Raw genomic sequence first — 18,639 nt, forward strand, 5'->3', positions numbered from 1 at the left:
CGAAGTTTTGGGCGCCTACTCGGACATTTTATTTGAAACTTTTTACATCAGTTTGTAATTATGGTCGAAAGAGTTACGCTAAATTTCATTGTAATATGGCTTAAACTTTTTTCGGAATGCTCACGTGAAAAGTGACAAAAACCGTTAATTTTGGCAAACTTCATTTGGTAGTACAGTGGTACAGCGCTTAGGGATTGGCACACATGAATAAAATTGTAGGCCCGCAAAGAAAAACATATTCTGCTTTGCAAAGCGAGGCCCTTTTTCTAAATTTCACTTTTGATTTTCCATAAAAAAAGTTTGAATATAGGTGAAATCACGTATTTGTTGATAGTCAAAAACGAGTATTTTGACCCCTTTTGGCAGACATTTAGGCCGATATTTTTAGTATTAAATGGAAATTACTGTTCCAGGTCCTGATTATTAGCCCACATTTTCACTAATCGAGCCTATTTATTAAAAAGAATCATAAAACACACAGAAAACACAAATTGGATGTCTGGTTGCGCCCTCTATGTGGCGGTGGTTGAAATGTGACTACGCGAGGTTCAGGAAACTGCCGAGGATGGCGCTGATTCCAGCTGTGGTTGCCAGCTTCGGAAACTGGTTGTACTCTTGGCTTCTTCCGTTTCTTGCAAAATAACGTGCTGGAAAACTTGGTCGAAACTCGTGAGGTCCTTTATAACACGGTACTTTCTGCTAATATAGCTTTTAGGAAGAATTTCAGTCGCTTTCATATTGTTAAACGATTTTTTTTTTATGCGAGGCTCCACCGGTTCAGTTTGCTGAATAAATTGTTCACGGAATCGATATCGAAGTTTCAAATTACCGAAATGCCAAAATCGCCAGTTCTGCGTAGATACGCAGCGTGACGCACGTGCTTCTGGTGCGTGTGCACGTACGTGTTTGCTGCGTAGTTCTTCGGTTGCTGCGAGTTTTCGCGTATTTATTGTGCACTGCTTACCTCCGTCTGCGCACGCATCTCATCCTTGTAACTACCCCTGCTCTGTTTGCCTAGAGTGAAGTTTGTGTCTGTCTTTTCGTTCGCTGACTAAGCTCGTGTCGGTGTCGGGAGGCACTCACTTGATCGAATGACGTTTTAGCGAACGCCCACGTTTCATCGAACGACACTTTAGCGAATAGTCGGACGCCGCGAAGCGGCGTTTTCGGGTGGGCCAAGTGAGTTCATATTTTTGTAATGAGTTGCCGCAGACTGTCGCCGCGAAGCGGCGTAAAGCGCAGCGCGACGGATGGGTTAACGCGCGCCCCCGTTATTCGCTAAAACGACCATTCGCTCAAATGTCGCCATTCGCTAAAATGTCATTCGCTCTTGTGATATGGACCCGTCGGTGTCCTTCCTACTGGCTGCTGTTCGTGTTTGCGTACCGTGTGTGTCGCTTTGATTACTAGGTCCCATGCTTATGGGGTGGAGCAAGCGGTGGGCGTCGCGCCAGGGGTGGGTCGTGATTGGGGAAACAGCTTAGCAGCCGACGCCGACTTCGGCGCGTTTCTTCTGCGCACGCGCGTACTGTCACTGATATCGCTACTTCGCGCCGTGACGATGCGCTGATCTACAGGCCGGTCGGCGCTCGCGTGATATTGTTGAAAATTCTCGAGCGTGTATTTACGTTTCGAAAGCCATAATAGAATTAAAGTGGACATTTGGCCGGCAGCCGGCATACCGTGGCTCTGAAAACAGATTGCTAGGAGTGCCCTCTCATTCGCTGGTTCCACGCTGGGTGCGCGCAGTCCGTGCTTCTGGCCTCCCCGGCCGCCCAAATGCGTTTTTCTGATGCTTGTTTTGTATTCAGTAAACAGACAATAGATTCCTGCTGATATTCTCCTTTCTAATCTTCACTCTTGACAACTGTTTAGTGTTGGAAGGAACTCCGTCAAATTTGACGATAATGCATGTGTAAGTACAACTGGAACCTCATAGTTGCAAGAATACTTTTCCTGGATTGTCTGCATTAGAGTGCCTCCATGTGCGCTTCGCGCATATGAAGGCTCCCTAGTCTGCACCTTTCTGATAATATGATCGGTCTCCATAAATTGCACTTCCCCGCTTCGGGAGCACGGCCAGCGGTGGTTCTCTGTCGGTCATCGAACCTCACACACGTGAAGCGTTGTCAAAGCTGTGATATACCGGGCGTTTTATTATTCTGTTTTGTTTTGTTTTGCTGAAAGAAATTATACTTTTAATATTCCCGGGGATAACATTATCGGCTGCGGCGGACGTAAAGGAACGAGCGTAAATTGACAGTTAGTGGCCTAATAAACTAATATTTGCCATTTGCGAACGCTGGAGAGGGGGCGACCTCCTCTCCCCCGTTCGCTCCGCTGAAGTGGAACAGGGTGGGAGGAGCTCCCACTTCGTTCTTGACCTGTCACCGACTACAGTTGCGAATTCCACTTGTCATTTTGGAGCGATGACGAGATAGAGCTGAGTCATGTATTGCGTTCTCTGAGATGAAGAACGCAATGCGCGCGGAGTTGCTCCACGTATGCACCAGTCACCAGTAAAAACGACCTGTCCTCCGAGGAGGTCGAGCGAGACGCCGGCTGACATGGGGGTCGGTCACCTCACCGTCACCACCGTCTACCGTGCCTTCAAAAACACGGGGCGCAATATGTTTCTGCAGTATAACAAAAAATTGAACAAACAAGGTGCAAACTTTCATTTTTTTCCTAAGTGTGGTTTGCAGGGCTGAACCGAATACAAAAACGATACGCCGTGCTGGGATGACGTCGACTACAATGGTACACGATCATAACAAGAGCACAAATCCTGCCACGTTATTTTGCTACAGTGATAAGAGCATATATATCTTTGTCCGCGATGCGGCAACAGAGACATTATTTCCAAATTAGAGTTCGAAGTTAGCCTTCGATGCTGGCACTGACCAACTCACTTCACTCACAGGGTGAAAACGTGAAACTTTGTATCATTCGGACAGAGATCGAAAAATAACACGCACCGCTTCAACTTGGACACCCCAAAATAATTAACTGTAGTGGATCGCACGCAAAAGCTTCGCGTACGCAATAAAATTGCCGGTCAGAAGTACGGTTCCGCAAACAAAATCAACATATGAGTCATCAAATTATGAAGAAAAACCAGGTGTGAGCGTGCCAAAAATATTCGACAATTATTGTTGTCAATATTTGTTTTTCTATCCACGTGCTTATGTCGCAGTGGAAAGCCGTGAAACTCCCTATAAAATTATTTTGGGCAGTGTTTCCGACGGTGCTCGCTCGATCGTAAAATGTCGCTTTGTTGCTACTTTGGCGAATCAAACAAGGAAGCCACGTTCACCTACAATGCCCTGTCCACAAGAAAGGAAATCGAAATTTTCGCTTCGTTTTCTTTTTTTTTTTATATTCTTCTCTTCTGCACGATATAGGGTATGAATTATTATCCTTCCCTGTACTCTCGCTGTGACGAACAGTCCGATAAACGAGTCACCCTATGACAAAGATGGGGGTCCCGAAAATCTCCTAAAATCGAGTTTGTTCTCAGAGACACATCCGTGTGTAAGAAAAACCGCGGCCCTCTCCACGAAGTACGGACATATTTGATAAATAGCGTTGACTTGAGGTTGAACTTTTCATTTGCTTTGTAAAGACAAGCGTGACGTCACGTGCGCATCCCACGCGACCCGACTGAAGTCTGAACTGGTGTACTATGTGTGGACAATAGGGCATTATTTTGACTTCCCGGCCGCGACGACCTTGGCGAGGGAGGACAGATGGGGGTCCCGAAAATCCTAGAATCGTGGTTTGTTCGCAGGGACACACACATCCGTGTGTAACAAAAAACGCGGCCCTCTCCACGAAGCTTACACAGGCATTGTTGTGTGACTACTGAAGATGCCTCCCGCAAGGGAGGCGAAACTGGTCAGAACTTCAGCTTGGGCGAGTTGGTTATTCATGATTCATGGAGGCGTTTATTCATGGAGGCGTTTATTCATGGAGGCGAAACGTCTAGTGAAATTGTTTTTTCCTGTTCTGTGAAGTCGGTGCTTTTATTTTAATTATGTTACCAGTCGGCCTGTGTGACCAGTGCTCATTTGAAGAATCGCCTTTGTCTTTTTTGAACCCTAACAAAAACACCCTCATAACATTTTTTTTTTTACTGTTCGGCTACGTTGGCATAGCCTATAATCGACATAATTTTTGCGAAAGCCTACTTTTATTTTATAATTATCTGTGACCATTTCTAATTGAAGAAGTGACAAGTATAATAATTATATTATGATTTCATATCAAAATTCGACGAACCGGGAGATGCGAAATTCGGTGAAACAGCTTTTCAAAAAAATATCCGGTGCCCGAAACTTGCGTATATTAAAATGTCTAACATGTGTATGTGTTCTAATACAGAAGATGAGTGCAATGTGGAAACTGAATGGCCTCACAAACAATTGTCAACGAGTTGGAATTTTTGATGAATTACCCTTTGTCGAGTCATCCTACTACCGATTGGCCTCTTCAATCAATTGCCCGTCGACAAATATTGTTGTTGGTTTATTTGCCATCTGCTGTGAGGGGAGAGTGTGGGGCTCGTCAAGCCGACATCTGCCAGCATTTTCATCACGCCTCCAGCGCCTGTACCGACTGACGCCGACGAGTTGGCCTAGAAATAAATACCCACGGACTATACTATGGCCGCTAAATATCTCTACGCGAACATGATTTGTTTCCAAAGGGGCACCCGCCTGTCGGTGCTTCTTTGAATTATACATACGTCACGGTCAAAACGTTCCGCAGCTAATGAGTGAAGGCCGACCAACCTATTTTGTCCAAATGTCCGTGTATGGGAGATGAGAATGCCACTGCGTCAAAGGCAAGACGTGTGCGAGCGTCGCTAAAAATAGAGACCACTATCGATGTTTTAGTATACATGGTTTCATTCTTAGTCAGAGCGCAAACAGAGGTTAGATGTCACGAAAACACATACACAAAGACAAAAAGCACTTTATCACGGCGCATTGTATGAGTTGTTATATTAGTGGGTGGAATCACCCAAACAAAGATAGTGAACGCCGTGGCGTTTAGGTGTTGAGCTGTTGGTGATGCTTGATCGGCGCAATGTGTCAGTCGAGCTCCAACTGAGGGTGATATGAGGCGGGGCAGCTCTGTGGTTTTACTTGTTGTGTTGCATAGTTAGTTTCGGCCGTCAGCAAATAGTGAAAAATATCTATCTACCTATCTCTCTCTCTCTCTCTCTCTCTCTATATATATATATATATATATATATATATATATATATATATATATATATATATACAAAGGCAAAAATGCGTACTGTCAGAGTTACTAATTCGAAGTTTACTACGACGTTTCGAGCGGGGACCACTCTTCATCACCTAATGAAGAACGGTCCCCGCTCGAAACGTCGGAATAAACTTCGAATTAATAACTCCGACAGTACGCATTTTTGACTTTATATATATATATATATATATATATATATATATATATATATATATATATATTTTACTAATACAATGTCTGGACATTTACACTTACCAAGTAACCATTTTCAGCTGTGATTTGAGACTGCGTTGCGCTTATCCCGCTCTTATTTATTTATTTTTTGTTTCTCTTGTTTCTGGCCTTTTTAGTATAGGCTTCCACCAGCTCGCTTGCGCGTGAACTCTAGTTTGTAAATTAGGGCGACACTATATAGGTTTGAAATCCTATACCAATTTTATTGCCATTTGGTGAGCCACGTACGAATTTTGAAATATATCTTTTCATCCAAATAATCGATTAGTAAATCGAATAGCGATTCGGACGAATTTACTACGGCGGGAAGAAGGAATTTGCAAATCTCATGGCAATTAGGAAATTTCAGCCATCCTTGGTTTCCGATTGGTCGCGCTCAGTAGCGGCTCCCTCCGCACAGAGTAGCCTCGAGTCAGAATTCGCGGAGTCTCTACTGACCGGCCAAAAAAGTGCGGCGCTTCAACTGCTCCCGCCCAGACGACTTGATGTATTTGTATACGCCCATGACATCGGCCGCGATCGGCGATTGAGGTTCCGTTAGCCGACGCAAGCGTCAGCGGACGTCTCATATTTCCATACTCTCATTTAACTACAGAAACAAAAACAACAACAAAAAAATCATCCAGTTCATGCTCACTATGTTCACCACTGACAAGATAGTCGGTAGTTTACGAGTTTCCGTGCAAAGCCGATCAAAACGAGGCACCAGATCAACTTTTACGGCTGCCACCAGGAAAGATCTGGCTTGTCGCGTTCCCTCAACGTCACTCCGAATATTGTTTGTGCCCCACGCACCATCCTCTTGTAGCAATATTTTTATTGTCCCCATGTGATTTCTTTTTTATGTTCTTACTGGTGTTTGATCATAATTCGGTCATTGAAATAGTTTTTGCTGCCGACCCTACCATTATTTTGACCCTCTGGCAGCAAAGGAATATTATGCCGGCATTACACACGAAATAAGAATGTAGACACTTCGTCCCATATCTCAAATTACATCACAACGTGTTTACACAACTGTAGTGCAGAGGTACGATGAGCAGGGTCTGAGAAAATATTAGTTTCAGTATTTTCAAAAGAGCGACGAAACAAAATAAAGAAAGGACCGCCAATCGGCAGCGCGTGCAAGCAGAGGCAGTAGTGACAGGAAGCGCGAGGTGTGTCTTTCGTACGGCCGGCATCAACTCACGCACTGTCCGAAGATGTACTCTGTTTTACTCGTAGGATTGCAACGCTGCGGAATGTAGGCGTGTGATTTCAGAAAGCGCGTCCTACCATTTCTACGCACGAGTGCTCCTGCAACCCAAGCATTGTATACAGTTACGTCCTCGCGCCCGTGCCTTGGCCAGCCCCGTACACAACTTATGCAGTATCGAAAAGGCATAGTTCAAAATTGACGGTCCCACTTTTCCATACCGCTTCAAAACCCCATCTCGCTCAAATCACTTGGCAGCCGGACAATTTTGGCAGGGGGCCTCAAGTTGGGGATTATCCGGTACATTGTCCTCCTAACAATGAACGTGGGCGCGACGCGCCAGAGGGTGAACACGTGAAAGGAGGGGCGTAAGAGTGGAGAAGGAAACTCAAGGTCGCAAGCGACGGGAAAAAGGGTTTCGAAATTGGCGCGCAGGTTTTGCAGCATTTGCTCATACGGACAGCCAACGCCGCCCTGGTGGTTCAACTAATGTTTTGTTCAAGATGGCCGCCGTGGTACCGCAGCCTTAAGGCTTTGCAGTGCGACCATTCTTTTCAACAATTTTGACTGCAAAGAACTATTCATTCTGTGCACACTGGATCTCGGAAAGGATACAATTGTCGTTATTTGCATGTGTGAGGCTAACATGCCCTTGATTGCAATGAGAACAGAGCTAGCTTTATTCTCACAGCTGTCCGAATTCAAAGGAATATTTATGATAGCATGCTAGCTGCATTCTGCACAATGGAAGCATTTAATAATTTACAAATATTGCAAGCAACACGTGGCAATAAAAAGGGTGTTAAGAGCAACCTAAAGAAAACAGCAAATATATTGAAGGCTCAAATACTGAATGAGGAAATAGTGAGACACTAGAAAACTGTTTGCTACAATGGAAAGCGTTTTACAATGCAATGTGTGCACTGCACGGCAAACTTTTTCCGTAACGCGGACGTGCGGCAACAGTTCCAAACATAAAAGCAGTAGAACAAGCAAACTTGGCTATAAGAACAGTTTAGCAAACACGGTTGACCGTGAAAATATTCAGAACTTGCTTCAAGAGTCTGAAGGACAAAGAGCAAAAACCCCGCTCACCGCAGCTGCCACGGGACGGAGTTGCTGGTTAATCCCAGCATGTTGTGGTTCCCCCAGGCTTTTCTTGGACACATTGATTGCAACAGGACATGTCAAATGTTGGTAAACTTGATGAAAATGTCACATTTTCACATCTTCCTGCTCGCATCCCACACACGTGTTCCCAGAAAAAACAAACACCTATTGGTGTCACTAGCGATGGGGCGTTCTATTTTTCAAACCAAAACTAAAAGTAAAAAAAAAAAAAAAAAAAAAAGAATTGCAAATTTAGGAAGCCATAAGATTAATAATAAAGTATTTATTTATTTATTTATACAGATATATATATAGATAAAGAGAGAGAGAGAGAGAAACGCAGAGAAAGGACAACAAAAAAAATGAATAGGAGTAATATGAGTTGGCCAGTGAGCAGATTCCTTTGTTGACGTTCCCCGCACCCTTGAAAAAAATTCCATATTTTATCCTAGAGTTTATTTTTGATTCAGAAGAGTAAGCTCACAATCTTTCACTGCAAAATTATTCTAGAGCTCCAATCTCCAAGAATCCAATTGGTGTAACTCTCCCAATTGGTTGCTTAATACCAATTGGAAAATTAATTTCCAATTGGAATGGCCAATTGGTTGATTAATACCAATTGGAATATATATTTCCAATTGGAGTGACCAATTGGAAAAATGCATTCCAATTGGAATGGCCAATTGGTTGTTTAATACCAATTGGAATATATATTTCCCATTGGAGTGACCAATTGGAAAAATGCATTCCAATTGGAATGGCCAATTGGTTGTCTTCATACCAATTGGATCCCACTGATACCAATTGGTACCAATTGAAATTCCAATTGGACTCAATGGGAATTTTTAACTGGGTAAGGTTCTGATAGATTTGCCTGGACTTCTGTTTATTTGACGCTGCACTTAGAACCTGCATCATTATTCCTAGAGCATGGTTTTTCAAGCCAGGTTCATAGAAACTCGGGGGTTACCTCAAAGGTTCCTTGGGGTCTTAAATTTCCTTAACTGTTCCTCCCTTTGAGCAAAGCGTTTTTGCAGTTTAAGCACTATTTTAGCCAACCTCAAGAACCCATTGATGCATAACTGTGAGCCAAACATTCCTAAGTATGTGCATTATTGTTTACAAGAACTGTAGCCTCCTGCATTCCTTTTTGTGTCAATGCTGCAAGAGTACCTTTGCAGTCATTTGAGATAGGCATTCCTCGAGATTGAAAAGTTTGAGAGCCCCTGGTTTAGAACAATTGGGATCAGACCCTAACAACAGCCATTGCGAGGCTTTCATCACCGCCGGTCGCATAGAAGGATTACCTTCGTCAACTCCGTCCAGCATCCCCATTACAGATTCGCCGCACTTCCAATCGCAGGGAATGGGCTCGCCAATCGTCTACAGCATGGCCGACGTCAAGGGACAGCTCCAACTCACCCTGGCTGTCCGAAAAAGCTCGGGTATCCTCGTGTCCCCAGACAAGGTGTCCCAGCGCCTCGAGGCACGCAGGGACACCCTCCAGTCTTCCCTCGCTAAGACAATTGTGGTCGGCTACGAGCCATGCGCGAGCTCGCCCTGTCGCCATGGCGGGACCTGCAGCTCTCGCCTCGACTTCCAGACGTCGCTCTCGATCCTCGACTCTGCGCAGCTCGTGTTCGCATCTCCCGGCGCCACCCGCTCCTTTGCATGCTCCTGCCCGGTTGGATTCTCCGGACTCCAGTGTCAAGACCAGCTTGATCCGTGCTCGCCGAGCCCGTGCTCCGAGGGATCGACCTGCCGGATCGACGCGGCCACAACCGTCGGGTTCCAGTGCCTCTGTCCGGAGGATCGGGAGGGCGAGCGCTGCGAGCGGCCACGGCGAAACAGCTGTGCCAGTGCCCCCTGCAAGAACGGAGGGAGTTGCCGGGAAGCGCCAGCCGGGTCGTTCTTTTGCCTGTGCCGTCTCGGGTTCAAAGGGTCCTTGTGCGAGCAGGCGGCGGACGGATGTCGGCCAAGCCGGTGCCGGAATGGGGCGACGTGCGTTGGCAATGGGCCTGCAGGTCAGAGTTCCTTCTTACCTTCACTTAGCCGGTTCGTCGAGACAACATTGGTTTTAAAGGGATAGCTTTATGTGGCAAGACTGAGTAAACCTTGCTCGCTCGTGTTGGCCACATTGTAGCAAGGCCAGGGGAGATGGTGTCGGCAGTGGAGCTCAGCTGTTTGTTTGACGTCATAACGCACATAACATATGGCATAGCGTCGGGGTAAGAGGGGGGGGGGGGGGGGGTGGGAGGGGGAGGTGAGGGTAAAAAATGTGCTAACGCTCCCCTCTCTCTCTCTCCCCTCCCCTCCCCCTCCTCAACACTCCAATGCATTGGGACAGGGGCTGCAAATGAAGGTGGGAACTGTGTATTAGTCAAACAATCTAGTCAGATTTCTAACGGAGTGGCATTTGAGCGAAATTGATGCAATGCCCCCATTAAAAAGGTGAACGGATGAAGAAGTGAAGTCCTTCATACATTCCCAATTCCTTTGCCGCATATCACATTGCATGTCATTCTGATAGGAAGTGCCATTCGTTCAAAACCTCGTCAAGTGCAGTTACTTTTTCATTGCGCTAGATAAAATGTCTATATTCGGCGTCTGACTATTTTTATGCTACATTGTCATGGCTAGCGCATGTTCCAGTGTTCCATCGCCGCCCAAGTTACTTGCGCAAGACCTTGTGCGAATTAGACGCAAAGCGAAGCCACGCGATCTCTCGGCAGTGTGGGGCTGCGGCATTGTGGAAACCACGCCAGCTTCTACAACGTAGCAGAAAATAGTTTACGCCGAGTGTAAAAAAGGCTTGTTTGCACACTTGCGTTTACTTATGACCAAACTCTTGCAATCTTTAACGATGAGAGGGTGCACCTACAATGAGATGGCCCTGGAACCGCATTTCACCAGAGTGAAGACTTTGCGGTATTTGCGAGGTCAATTGTACATACGTACTATCTACAAAAAATGGTTGTTTAGAGCGCTGTCATAAGCTTTTTGACCCAATAAAGAAAGAAAAATCCCCAAAAAAAGAAGTAGGGAATACATAGAAATGTCCAGTGTTGTTTCACGGCCACCCGATAGATTGGGCCAGCGTGTTCTTTTGTCATAAGATATCACGAGAGGCTCGGTTGTAAGCAGCCATAATTGTGTAACCCAGCCTTAAAGGGACACTGACACCCCCCAAAAAATTTTTTTTATTTTTTGCCAGGCGCTTCATTATGGTGTCGGAGGACTGCCCAATTAATATTTTGCAACAGAGTAGCGTATTTCTTTAATAAAGCCAAAAGACGCAACTGCTCGAAACCGAAACCGAAACCGAAACCCGACGGAGGTCGGAGAAGTGGAGAGAAGAGGGTGACTGGCGGAAGTCACGTGGCTACACCCGACCGTGCGTTTTTTTTTTTTTTTCCTCCTCTTCGGTAGCAGACGACACTACATGCGGCGTGCGGGAACTTTTGCAGTTATGTTTGTTCCGCTCGTTGTTATGTACTCCAAGATGAGTTGTTTTGTACATTGATGAGTTGGAGATGAGTAGTGAGTGCCCGTGGTGAATTTCCATGATCGGCTCCGAAAAGAATAAACCCAAGATGTTGCGTGAAGAGCTGGCTCACATGTCCTGCATCCGAAAAAAAAGTGGCATTGTCGAAAGATCAACGGGATCGGGACCAATGGCTGGCTGCAATTCCTGTAGAACATTTACGGGCACCTCGGAAAGCGGACGCTACCTGATTTATATGCTCCTTGCATTTTGTGGAAAGTGATTACATTGAGTTCGCAGGTGTCAAAACGGAAATCCCATACCGTTTAATTCAGCGAAGTATCGTCCACAACATTTGTTTGTTATTTTTTTTTTTTGTTTCTTCAGTGATGATTGTAAAAAAAAAAAAAAAAAAAAGAAAAAGATATGTAAACATCGAAAAATGTTTGAAAAAAGAAAAAAAAAAAAACACGGGGATCGAACCCGGTCCTACCAGGCGTGAAGCGGACGTCTTGCCCACTGAGCTACTGGGGCATCTCGTTTCTGCTGGATCTCTTTCCTTAGTAATAATTCAGCCGGTAAACTAAGTTGGAAAGTTTGCTGTCGATTTTTCTCTAGCAACAGCACTCCCGGGTCGAAGTCGGGAAGCAACACGCTTTGGGAACATTCGCACCTAGTAAAAAAATCGTACGCGTGCATATTCAACTCGAAGTAGACACGTCGTGCTTGACGTTTGCGCGAGCGTTGTCTTCAGCCACGAGAAGGGAGCGACGGCTCGGCGACGTCTTCGTGCAAATCGGCTTGGTGGCCGGGCGTGTCGTACGGGATGAAGACCAATTCTTTTGATCAGTCCCAAATTTCTCTTTTAACGGTAGACAGAATTCGCCGGTACCGCGAACGACAGTTCTGAAATATACAATTTATAATTGTAAGTCCCACGCCCGTCGTCCGCTGCCATCGCCGTCCCCGCGAGTCCCACGATACGCGAAACGACGAACGCACAGAATGCTTCCGGTTGTTTGTGGAACTTTTTTTTTCAATCAACGTATTTACAGCTTTTTAGAAGCCACAAAAAATGGGTTTCATATTTTTTTCTATTTTTAATATTGAGTGTGTGCCTTCAGTAACCCACGACTTTGATTAAATTTGGTGGTCGCATCGATACCTTAGAAAACGGCCCGTGACCGCGAAAAAGAGAGTGAGCGAGACTCGAACCGGCCAATTCTTGATCGGCGGTTTTCGGGCGGAAAGAAACCGAATTTCGAGCCGCAAATTCTGTTCTGGGTAGTTGAGCCCTCATATGTCACGTAAAACTAACAACCTCGGCGAGCATAAATACCCTGTCAGTGTCCCTTTAAAGCTAAGCAAAATTTTTTTTTTTTTTGCCGACTAATCTTTGGTTGCGCTTCACAGGCTACCACTGCCTGTGCGAGCCGAACTTCTTTGGCCGCCACTGCGAGAAGTCTACGTTTGGCTTCGAGCCCTACTCCTACATGGCCTTCCCGTCGCTCAAGCCCAGCACCAACGACATCTCGGTCGTGTTCGCTACCAACCGGAGGCACGCACTGCTCGCCTACAACTTTGGCGCCCAGAACGGGGGGCGCTCAGACTTTGTGGCCCTGGAGATCGCCGATGGGAGGCCCACCTTCTCGTTCGGTGGTTCCCGCACGGCCGTCGCCAAAGTGGCGCTCGACCGGGATGTCGCCGACGGAAATTGGCACAGGGTCACCGTCATCCGCAACGGACGGGTGCGTTCTTTCGTGCCTCTGTGCATGTGCCGTATTTTTCGGACTGTGGTTCGGAGGAGCGGGTTCTAACAAGAAACAAGGTTTTTTTTGGTGCAGACCATACATGGTTTGCATTAAAAAATTCTTCTATGCAGCCCACCTTGAAGTACCTGCTTTATTAGCACACAGAGAAACTTTTATTCTATAGAAATCGTCACTAACACAACCAGTGGTTCATGAAATCCGTAATGTCTCGTCGAAATTAATGTGAAAAACAAATTCTAGCATAGTCTGCACCTGTAGACAGTCCCCACCACATGAAATTTAGACTTTCTGACATGAATAGTTTGTGGTCTATAGTCCGGGAAATATGGTAATGTTTGTATCCCGAAGCCAATCTCTTTTGCTGGTTTTTGTTTATCATGTTTATGATGTACAACAAACTACAAAAGTGTATATTATCAGAAACCTTTGGCTTTCTTAAAGGGCTCACAGTTAGAAACAGACTCTCTTTGTGATCACTGACCCGGAAATTCAGAATGTCGTACGAATGATGTAGGTACAGCGAAAATAAACTGTAAAGCAGGCCAACCAATACAAAGTTGTCACTTTCTTATGTCCTAATTGCTTGGGAATTGGTCTTTAATATGTGTGGCTGGCAGAACAGACGAAACGCGAAGTGGGCAAGGCAAACTTTCATAGTTATGGTAATGGGATCGGAACGCACAGCAAAAAGAAGAAAGTGTAATCCAAACCAATCAGAACACAACGGAAATTTTACCGCCGTCGATAACGTCGGACGATAGCGTCTTAGTGGGACACGCACCTGTAATGCCGCACTCTGTCTCCAGGTGGCCTCGCTGTCCGTGGTCAGCTGCCAGGACCACGGAGAACTCTGCGAGGAGTGCTCCCACGCCAACTCCAGCTGCTCTCTGTCTGTCACGGGACAGGCCGGGTGAGTTTGCGGCCACGCAACATTTTCTCAACTTCCACAGACGAGAATGCCTGGCGCACACATCGAATGCGTTGACGTATGTGCAGCCGTACGGTGTCCTTCGGCACAAATTTTCTACAGGTGGTACGCACGAATGCAAGTATGAGCACGCTTTTTGTAAGTACCTGGAATCGCAGAGGAAAGAAATGAGAGCAACGTACGCCTAGTTCACAAACTTTCATTAGAGCGTGATCAAGTGTGTCGCAAGAGCTTGTGACCACTAGTAGAAGTAGAATGCGTTTATTAAGAAAAATGGAAAACCAAGATAGCTTGCCTTATCTGGCTGGGACAGGAGATGGTGGTTGGTGGGGCGGCGGGGTGAGATTATGTGTTGTGTTAGGTTTGCTAACGCGACATAGTCAAGGAGCGAATGACGAGAGAACACCATCTGTCGGTTGAACTGGAACACTTCTGCCGATGCACCTGTCGGAAGCGTTCCAGGGCAACCCCGTTTTTGCCGTCGAACGCCACTAAGTGCTAGTAATCGGGTCAGGCCGCGGTCCTAACGAGCATGTCGTCTGTTCCAGGACTCTGAGCTTGAGCAGCCAACCGCTGTACATCGGCGGCTTGCCCTCGGTGGAGCCCCTCCTCGAGCGCCCCAGCCAGGTCTGGGCGGACGACTTCGTGGGCTGTGTGCACAGCGTGGCTGTGGACGGGCAGCCGCTGGCGCTGGAGCGGCCCCTGCGCCAGCAGTACGTGGCGCGCACGTGCGGCCGCAGGGGGGACCCTTGTGCCACCGGGGGCTGCAGGGGTGCGAACGCCTGTCGGGACCTCTGGTCGGCGGCCGGGTGCACGTGTCCCGGAGGAATGCTGGTTGCGCAAGACTGTGGCCAGGGTGAGAATCGCTTGTCCTCTAGTTAGCGGGGGCTCTCAATCTTTTCAATCTCTAATGGTGAATTCCACTCGTAGATCTGGAGCGCTTTCCAAAATCCGCGAGGGAGGCAAAATTCCGCTCCGTGGGACCCGCTCCGAATCGACGAGGGGAAGATAAACTTGCATTTTTGGAGCGACCTCCCCCACACCCCTTCCACCCTTTCTCCCTCCGCCGTACAAAATGGCCGCTGCTTGAACTTGACCAGCCCACCAACGCCTCAGCCGGCGGATCTTTCCAACGACCAGTGACGACTGTCACTGCTTAGCTGCAGAAGGAGGTGATGGTCGGATAAGTAGCTAATTACATGGGAATATATAAGATGCTCCATAATTTCGCATGGTAAACTTGTTAATGAAATTGGTGTATATATAATTCGAGACATGTTTTTTATTACCAGATTTAAAAATTTGTAGCACTTTCCCAAATCTTCAATCTGCCGGAAGGTACATTAGCTCTACAGATTGCTTGAAAATGAGATAGAGCAGATGGCAAGATATGGTTCGGGTTATCTTCCAAAAGTTGGGGACATGTCGTCTACGCCAGGTGCAGAGCTTGGGAGTCTCAATAATTGCCAAAATGTCTTCTTGTGTAAGGGTGACAGGTTCGCATGATGCAGTTGGGGAAACACAAATTGGATCACACAGCAAAGGAAACTATTCCTTAGTGGAAACAGATACAAAATACTCATTAAAGGTGGTTGCTGATTCATGGTTGGAGAGCTCCGGTCCTTGCGCATCATAATTCTTAGGCAAAGTTTGCTCCTGTCTAGGACGGATGGTCTTCCAAAATTGTTTGGGGTTTGTTTTTAAAAAACTTTAGGTCACTCATGCAATATTTATTTTTCGCCTTTCTAATTTCATATTTGTACTTTTTGCAGCACTGATTATATTTTGACCAGTCCATAACTAGATGACTTAACTTCGCTCTAAAAACAGACGTTTTTTCTTATTACATAGCCTTTTTAATCAGTAAGTAAACCATGGTGGTTCAGCATTCATTTTTAGCACAATTTTCGGAATGAAAGTAGACTTTAGTCTTTTAATCTCTATTTTCAACATATTCCAGTTTGCCTCAAGCAATCTTTTGTTAAAATTCTTTAAGTACTTGGATGCAAAACTTTGAAAAGAGGCAACAAGAGCTTCCTTGTCGACTTAATTCTTGGTGCCGTAGCTCTAAACTCAATCGAGAGTGTCATTTCAACAAAAACAATGTTATGGCCACTAATTTTACCAAGAATATCAACTGACCTAATATTGTAAGGAGACAACGTAAACACAAGGTATAGTATAGCATAGTTCCCTGTAGGCTGAATAATGGCTCCATTAAAGGTAAAATGCTTTCTATATCCAAACAATTAGAGGCTTCTACTGCGTTTGAACATGCATTTTCAATACGCCCTTCGTTCCAGTTAACACTAGCGTAGTTAAGGCCCGTTCACACTCTTGCGACCGAGTACGACTGAGAGAGACGAGATCTCTTACAACTTCTTAAATGTTTCTAGAATGAGGGAACACACTGACATTGTGGCGCCATCTATGCGGTGACCCTAGAACTGCATTTCACAAAAGCGAAGGTTTTGCGGGATTTCCGAGGTCAAATGTGCGTAATACCCATAGAAAGGCTCGTTTATAACATTGACAAAAGCTTTTCGAGCCAAAAGAGAAAGGATATTGCGCGAGAAATAAAAAAAAATATGCCAGACCGCCGAGTTTACACTGCTTCCCAATAGATGGCGCCAGTGTGTTCTCTGGTTTAAGAAGTTTTAAGGAACCCAGGTTTAAGAGGTCGCAAGCAGTTGCAAGAGTGTGAACGGGCCTTAAAAGTCCCCTCCTAACATAATACAACGATCCGGGTAGGAACATTTAATAGATTCAATGCATTCAAACAATTTCTCTGAAAAGCCCCCATCTCTTCCCGGAGGTCGATAACATGCATCGATAGACGGCTCAGATCTGCTAAAATGGTGTGGGAAAACACTTCGCTTAGAAGTAGGCTTAGTCGAGGAACCTCGGGCGCTCGGGTACTCATAAATGCTCCAAAAAACTGTTTCTGTGTGTGTGTTTTTTTTTTAGTTTAAAGGTGTCAATGACGAGCGGCCAGAAAGAAGGACACTCTTCCCAAATTTCTTCTTTCTTTATGAACAAAAGGGAGACCCTCCTTCTTTCTACGGGGAGTAGCTCAGAGACCTATTCCTGTGGGGAGGGGAGGAGAGAAGGGTGTGAGAGGGAAGGGGATCGATGGTAACTGGGAACCATTTTTTTTCCCCGGCCATGGAACCATGAGCCAAGCACTTCCTTGTGTACAGATTATTGTTTACGTGATCTGTAGGCGTGTGCACTGTTTGGGATAGGGGTCTCTCACCATCGACCAGTTTGAGAATATTGACTCTAGTCTACCGTTGAAACGTAAGATGCGTCTGTTGGCATTATCACGGGTATGGCAGAGGTATCAATCTTAGTGCAGCTCCTTTATTGCACCCATTGAATAATAGGGTTTGGTGGCAATCTTCGAAAGTGAACATTGTCTTTTTTTTTAGTTCTGACTTTAAGATTGCAATCACGGTGCTAGTGGTCACAAAGGTATAAAACTCGGGCTGCATCAGAGGAAGAGGAGCGAAACTGAAATGCCACGCGGTCACCCAAACTTGTAAAAGACGGCGTGCTCTGCTGGTTTTACTGCACTCACCCAGTGGCAGAGCTGCATCATATTATACATTGCGAGTGATAGATTGTCAGATTTTATGGAAACTAGAGTCAAGCCAGATCTGGAAGGGCCCAAAGGCGTGGTTTGTTTTACAGAGCTTGTGTGGTCTCCCGGGAATTTCCAGTGAGGTTTATCAGACGCAATAAGCATTCTTTTTATCGGGTTCCTGCTGCCTCGTATTGTAGCAGATGGTGAAATACTGACACAAAGCACTTGCTTCTGTTGCAATGGCCACGGAAGCGACATAGCAGAGTTGAAAGCACTCGTAGGAGTACTCCATTTGATTAGTTTCCTGTCTTCTTTAGGATACAGGGAGTAAATACTGAGAAGAATTGGGTTTTTCTCAAGAGAGTCCTTAGCATACTGTCTCTTTATTAAAGCGCAGCTCTTAGGCACCAGTTTCCAGCTTGAGCGGCGTCGCTGTGGCCGTCCGCGTAACCGCTCATTGCATTATGGGACATTCCCATAACGACGTCACGTGTGACGTCACCAGGGTCATGGGTGACGTCATAAGGTGCCTAAATTTAGTGGGAATATTTCCCCGCTAAATTTGGAGGAAAAATTTCCCACTAAATTTAGCAGGAAAATTTTCCCGTTAAATTTAGCGGAAAAAATTCTCCACTAAATTTAGCAGATAAATTTCCCCACTAAATTTAGTGGAAAAATATCTGCGCTAAATTTAGCGAAAAAATTTCTGCGCTAAATTTAGCGGAAAAATTTCCCCACTAAATTTAGCAGAAGAATTTCCCCGCTAAATATAGCAGAAAATTTTCTCTGCTAAATTTAGTGGAAAAAATTCCCCATTAAATTTAGCAGATAAATTTCCCCGCTAAATTTAGTGAAAGCTTTTTAGCTAAAAGAATTCCTCATTAAATTCAGCAAGAAAATTTAGCGGGAAATTTAGCGAAAATTTTCTGCTAAATGGGGGGGAGCAGAAGAGGAGGGGAGGGGGAGGAGGGGCATACCTTCCCCTAATCCTCCTCAAGAGCTGCGCTCTAATTCGTCATTACAGAGAATTGTAAACGTCTTTCATTTTTTTAT

The 18,639-nt window shown here is 45.6% G+C and overlaps 1 protein-coding gene across 1 annotated transcript in view; it reads left to right on the top strand.

The window, feature by feature from the left end:
• Positions 1–18,639, top strand: part of LOC8026772 (cadherin-related tumor suppressor) — a 148,342-nt gene that overhangs the window by 115,805 nt on the left and 13,898 nt on the right. The window contains exons 23-27 of the mRNA XM_042289631.1: positions 1,057–1,061; positions 9,180–9,840; positions 12,714–13,048; positions 13,879–13,982; positions 14,549–14,856. Coding sequence (XP_042145565.1) covers positions 1,057–1,061; positions 9,180–9,840; positions 12,714–13,048; positions 13,879–13,982; positions 14,549–14,856 — 1,413 coding nt within the window. The remainder of the gene's footprint in view (positions 1–1,056; positions 1,062–9,179; positions 9,841–12,713; positions 13,049–13,878; positions 13,983–14,548; positions 14,857–18,639) is intronic.

The sequence above is a fragment of the Ixodes scapularis genome, unplaced genomic scaffold, assembly GCF_016920785.2.
Source record: "Ixodes scapularis isolate PalLabHiFi unplaced genomic scaffold, ASM1692078v2 PGA_scaffold13__105_contigs__length_92229423, whole genome shotgun sequence".
NCBI classification, from domain to species: Eukaryota; Metazoa; Arthropoda; class Arachnida; order Ixodida; family Ixodidae; genus Ixodes; species Ixodes scapularis.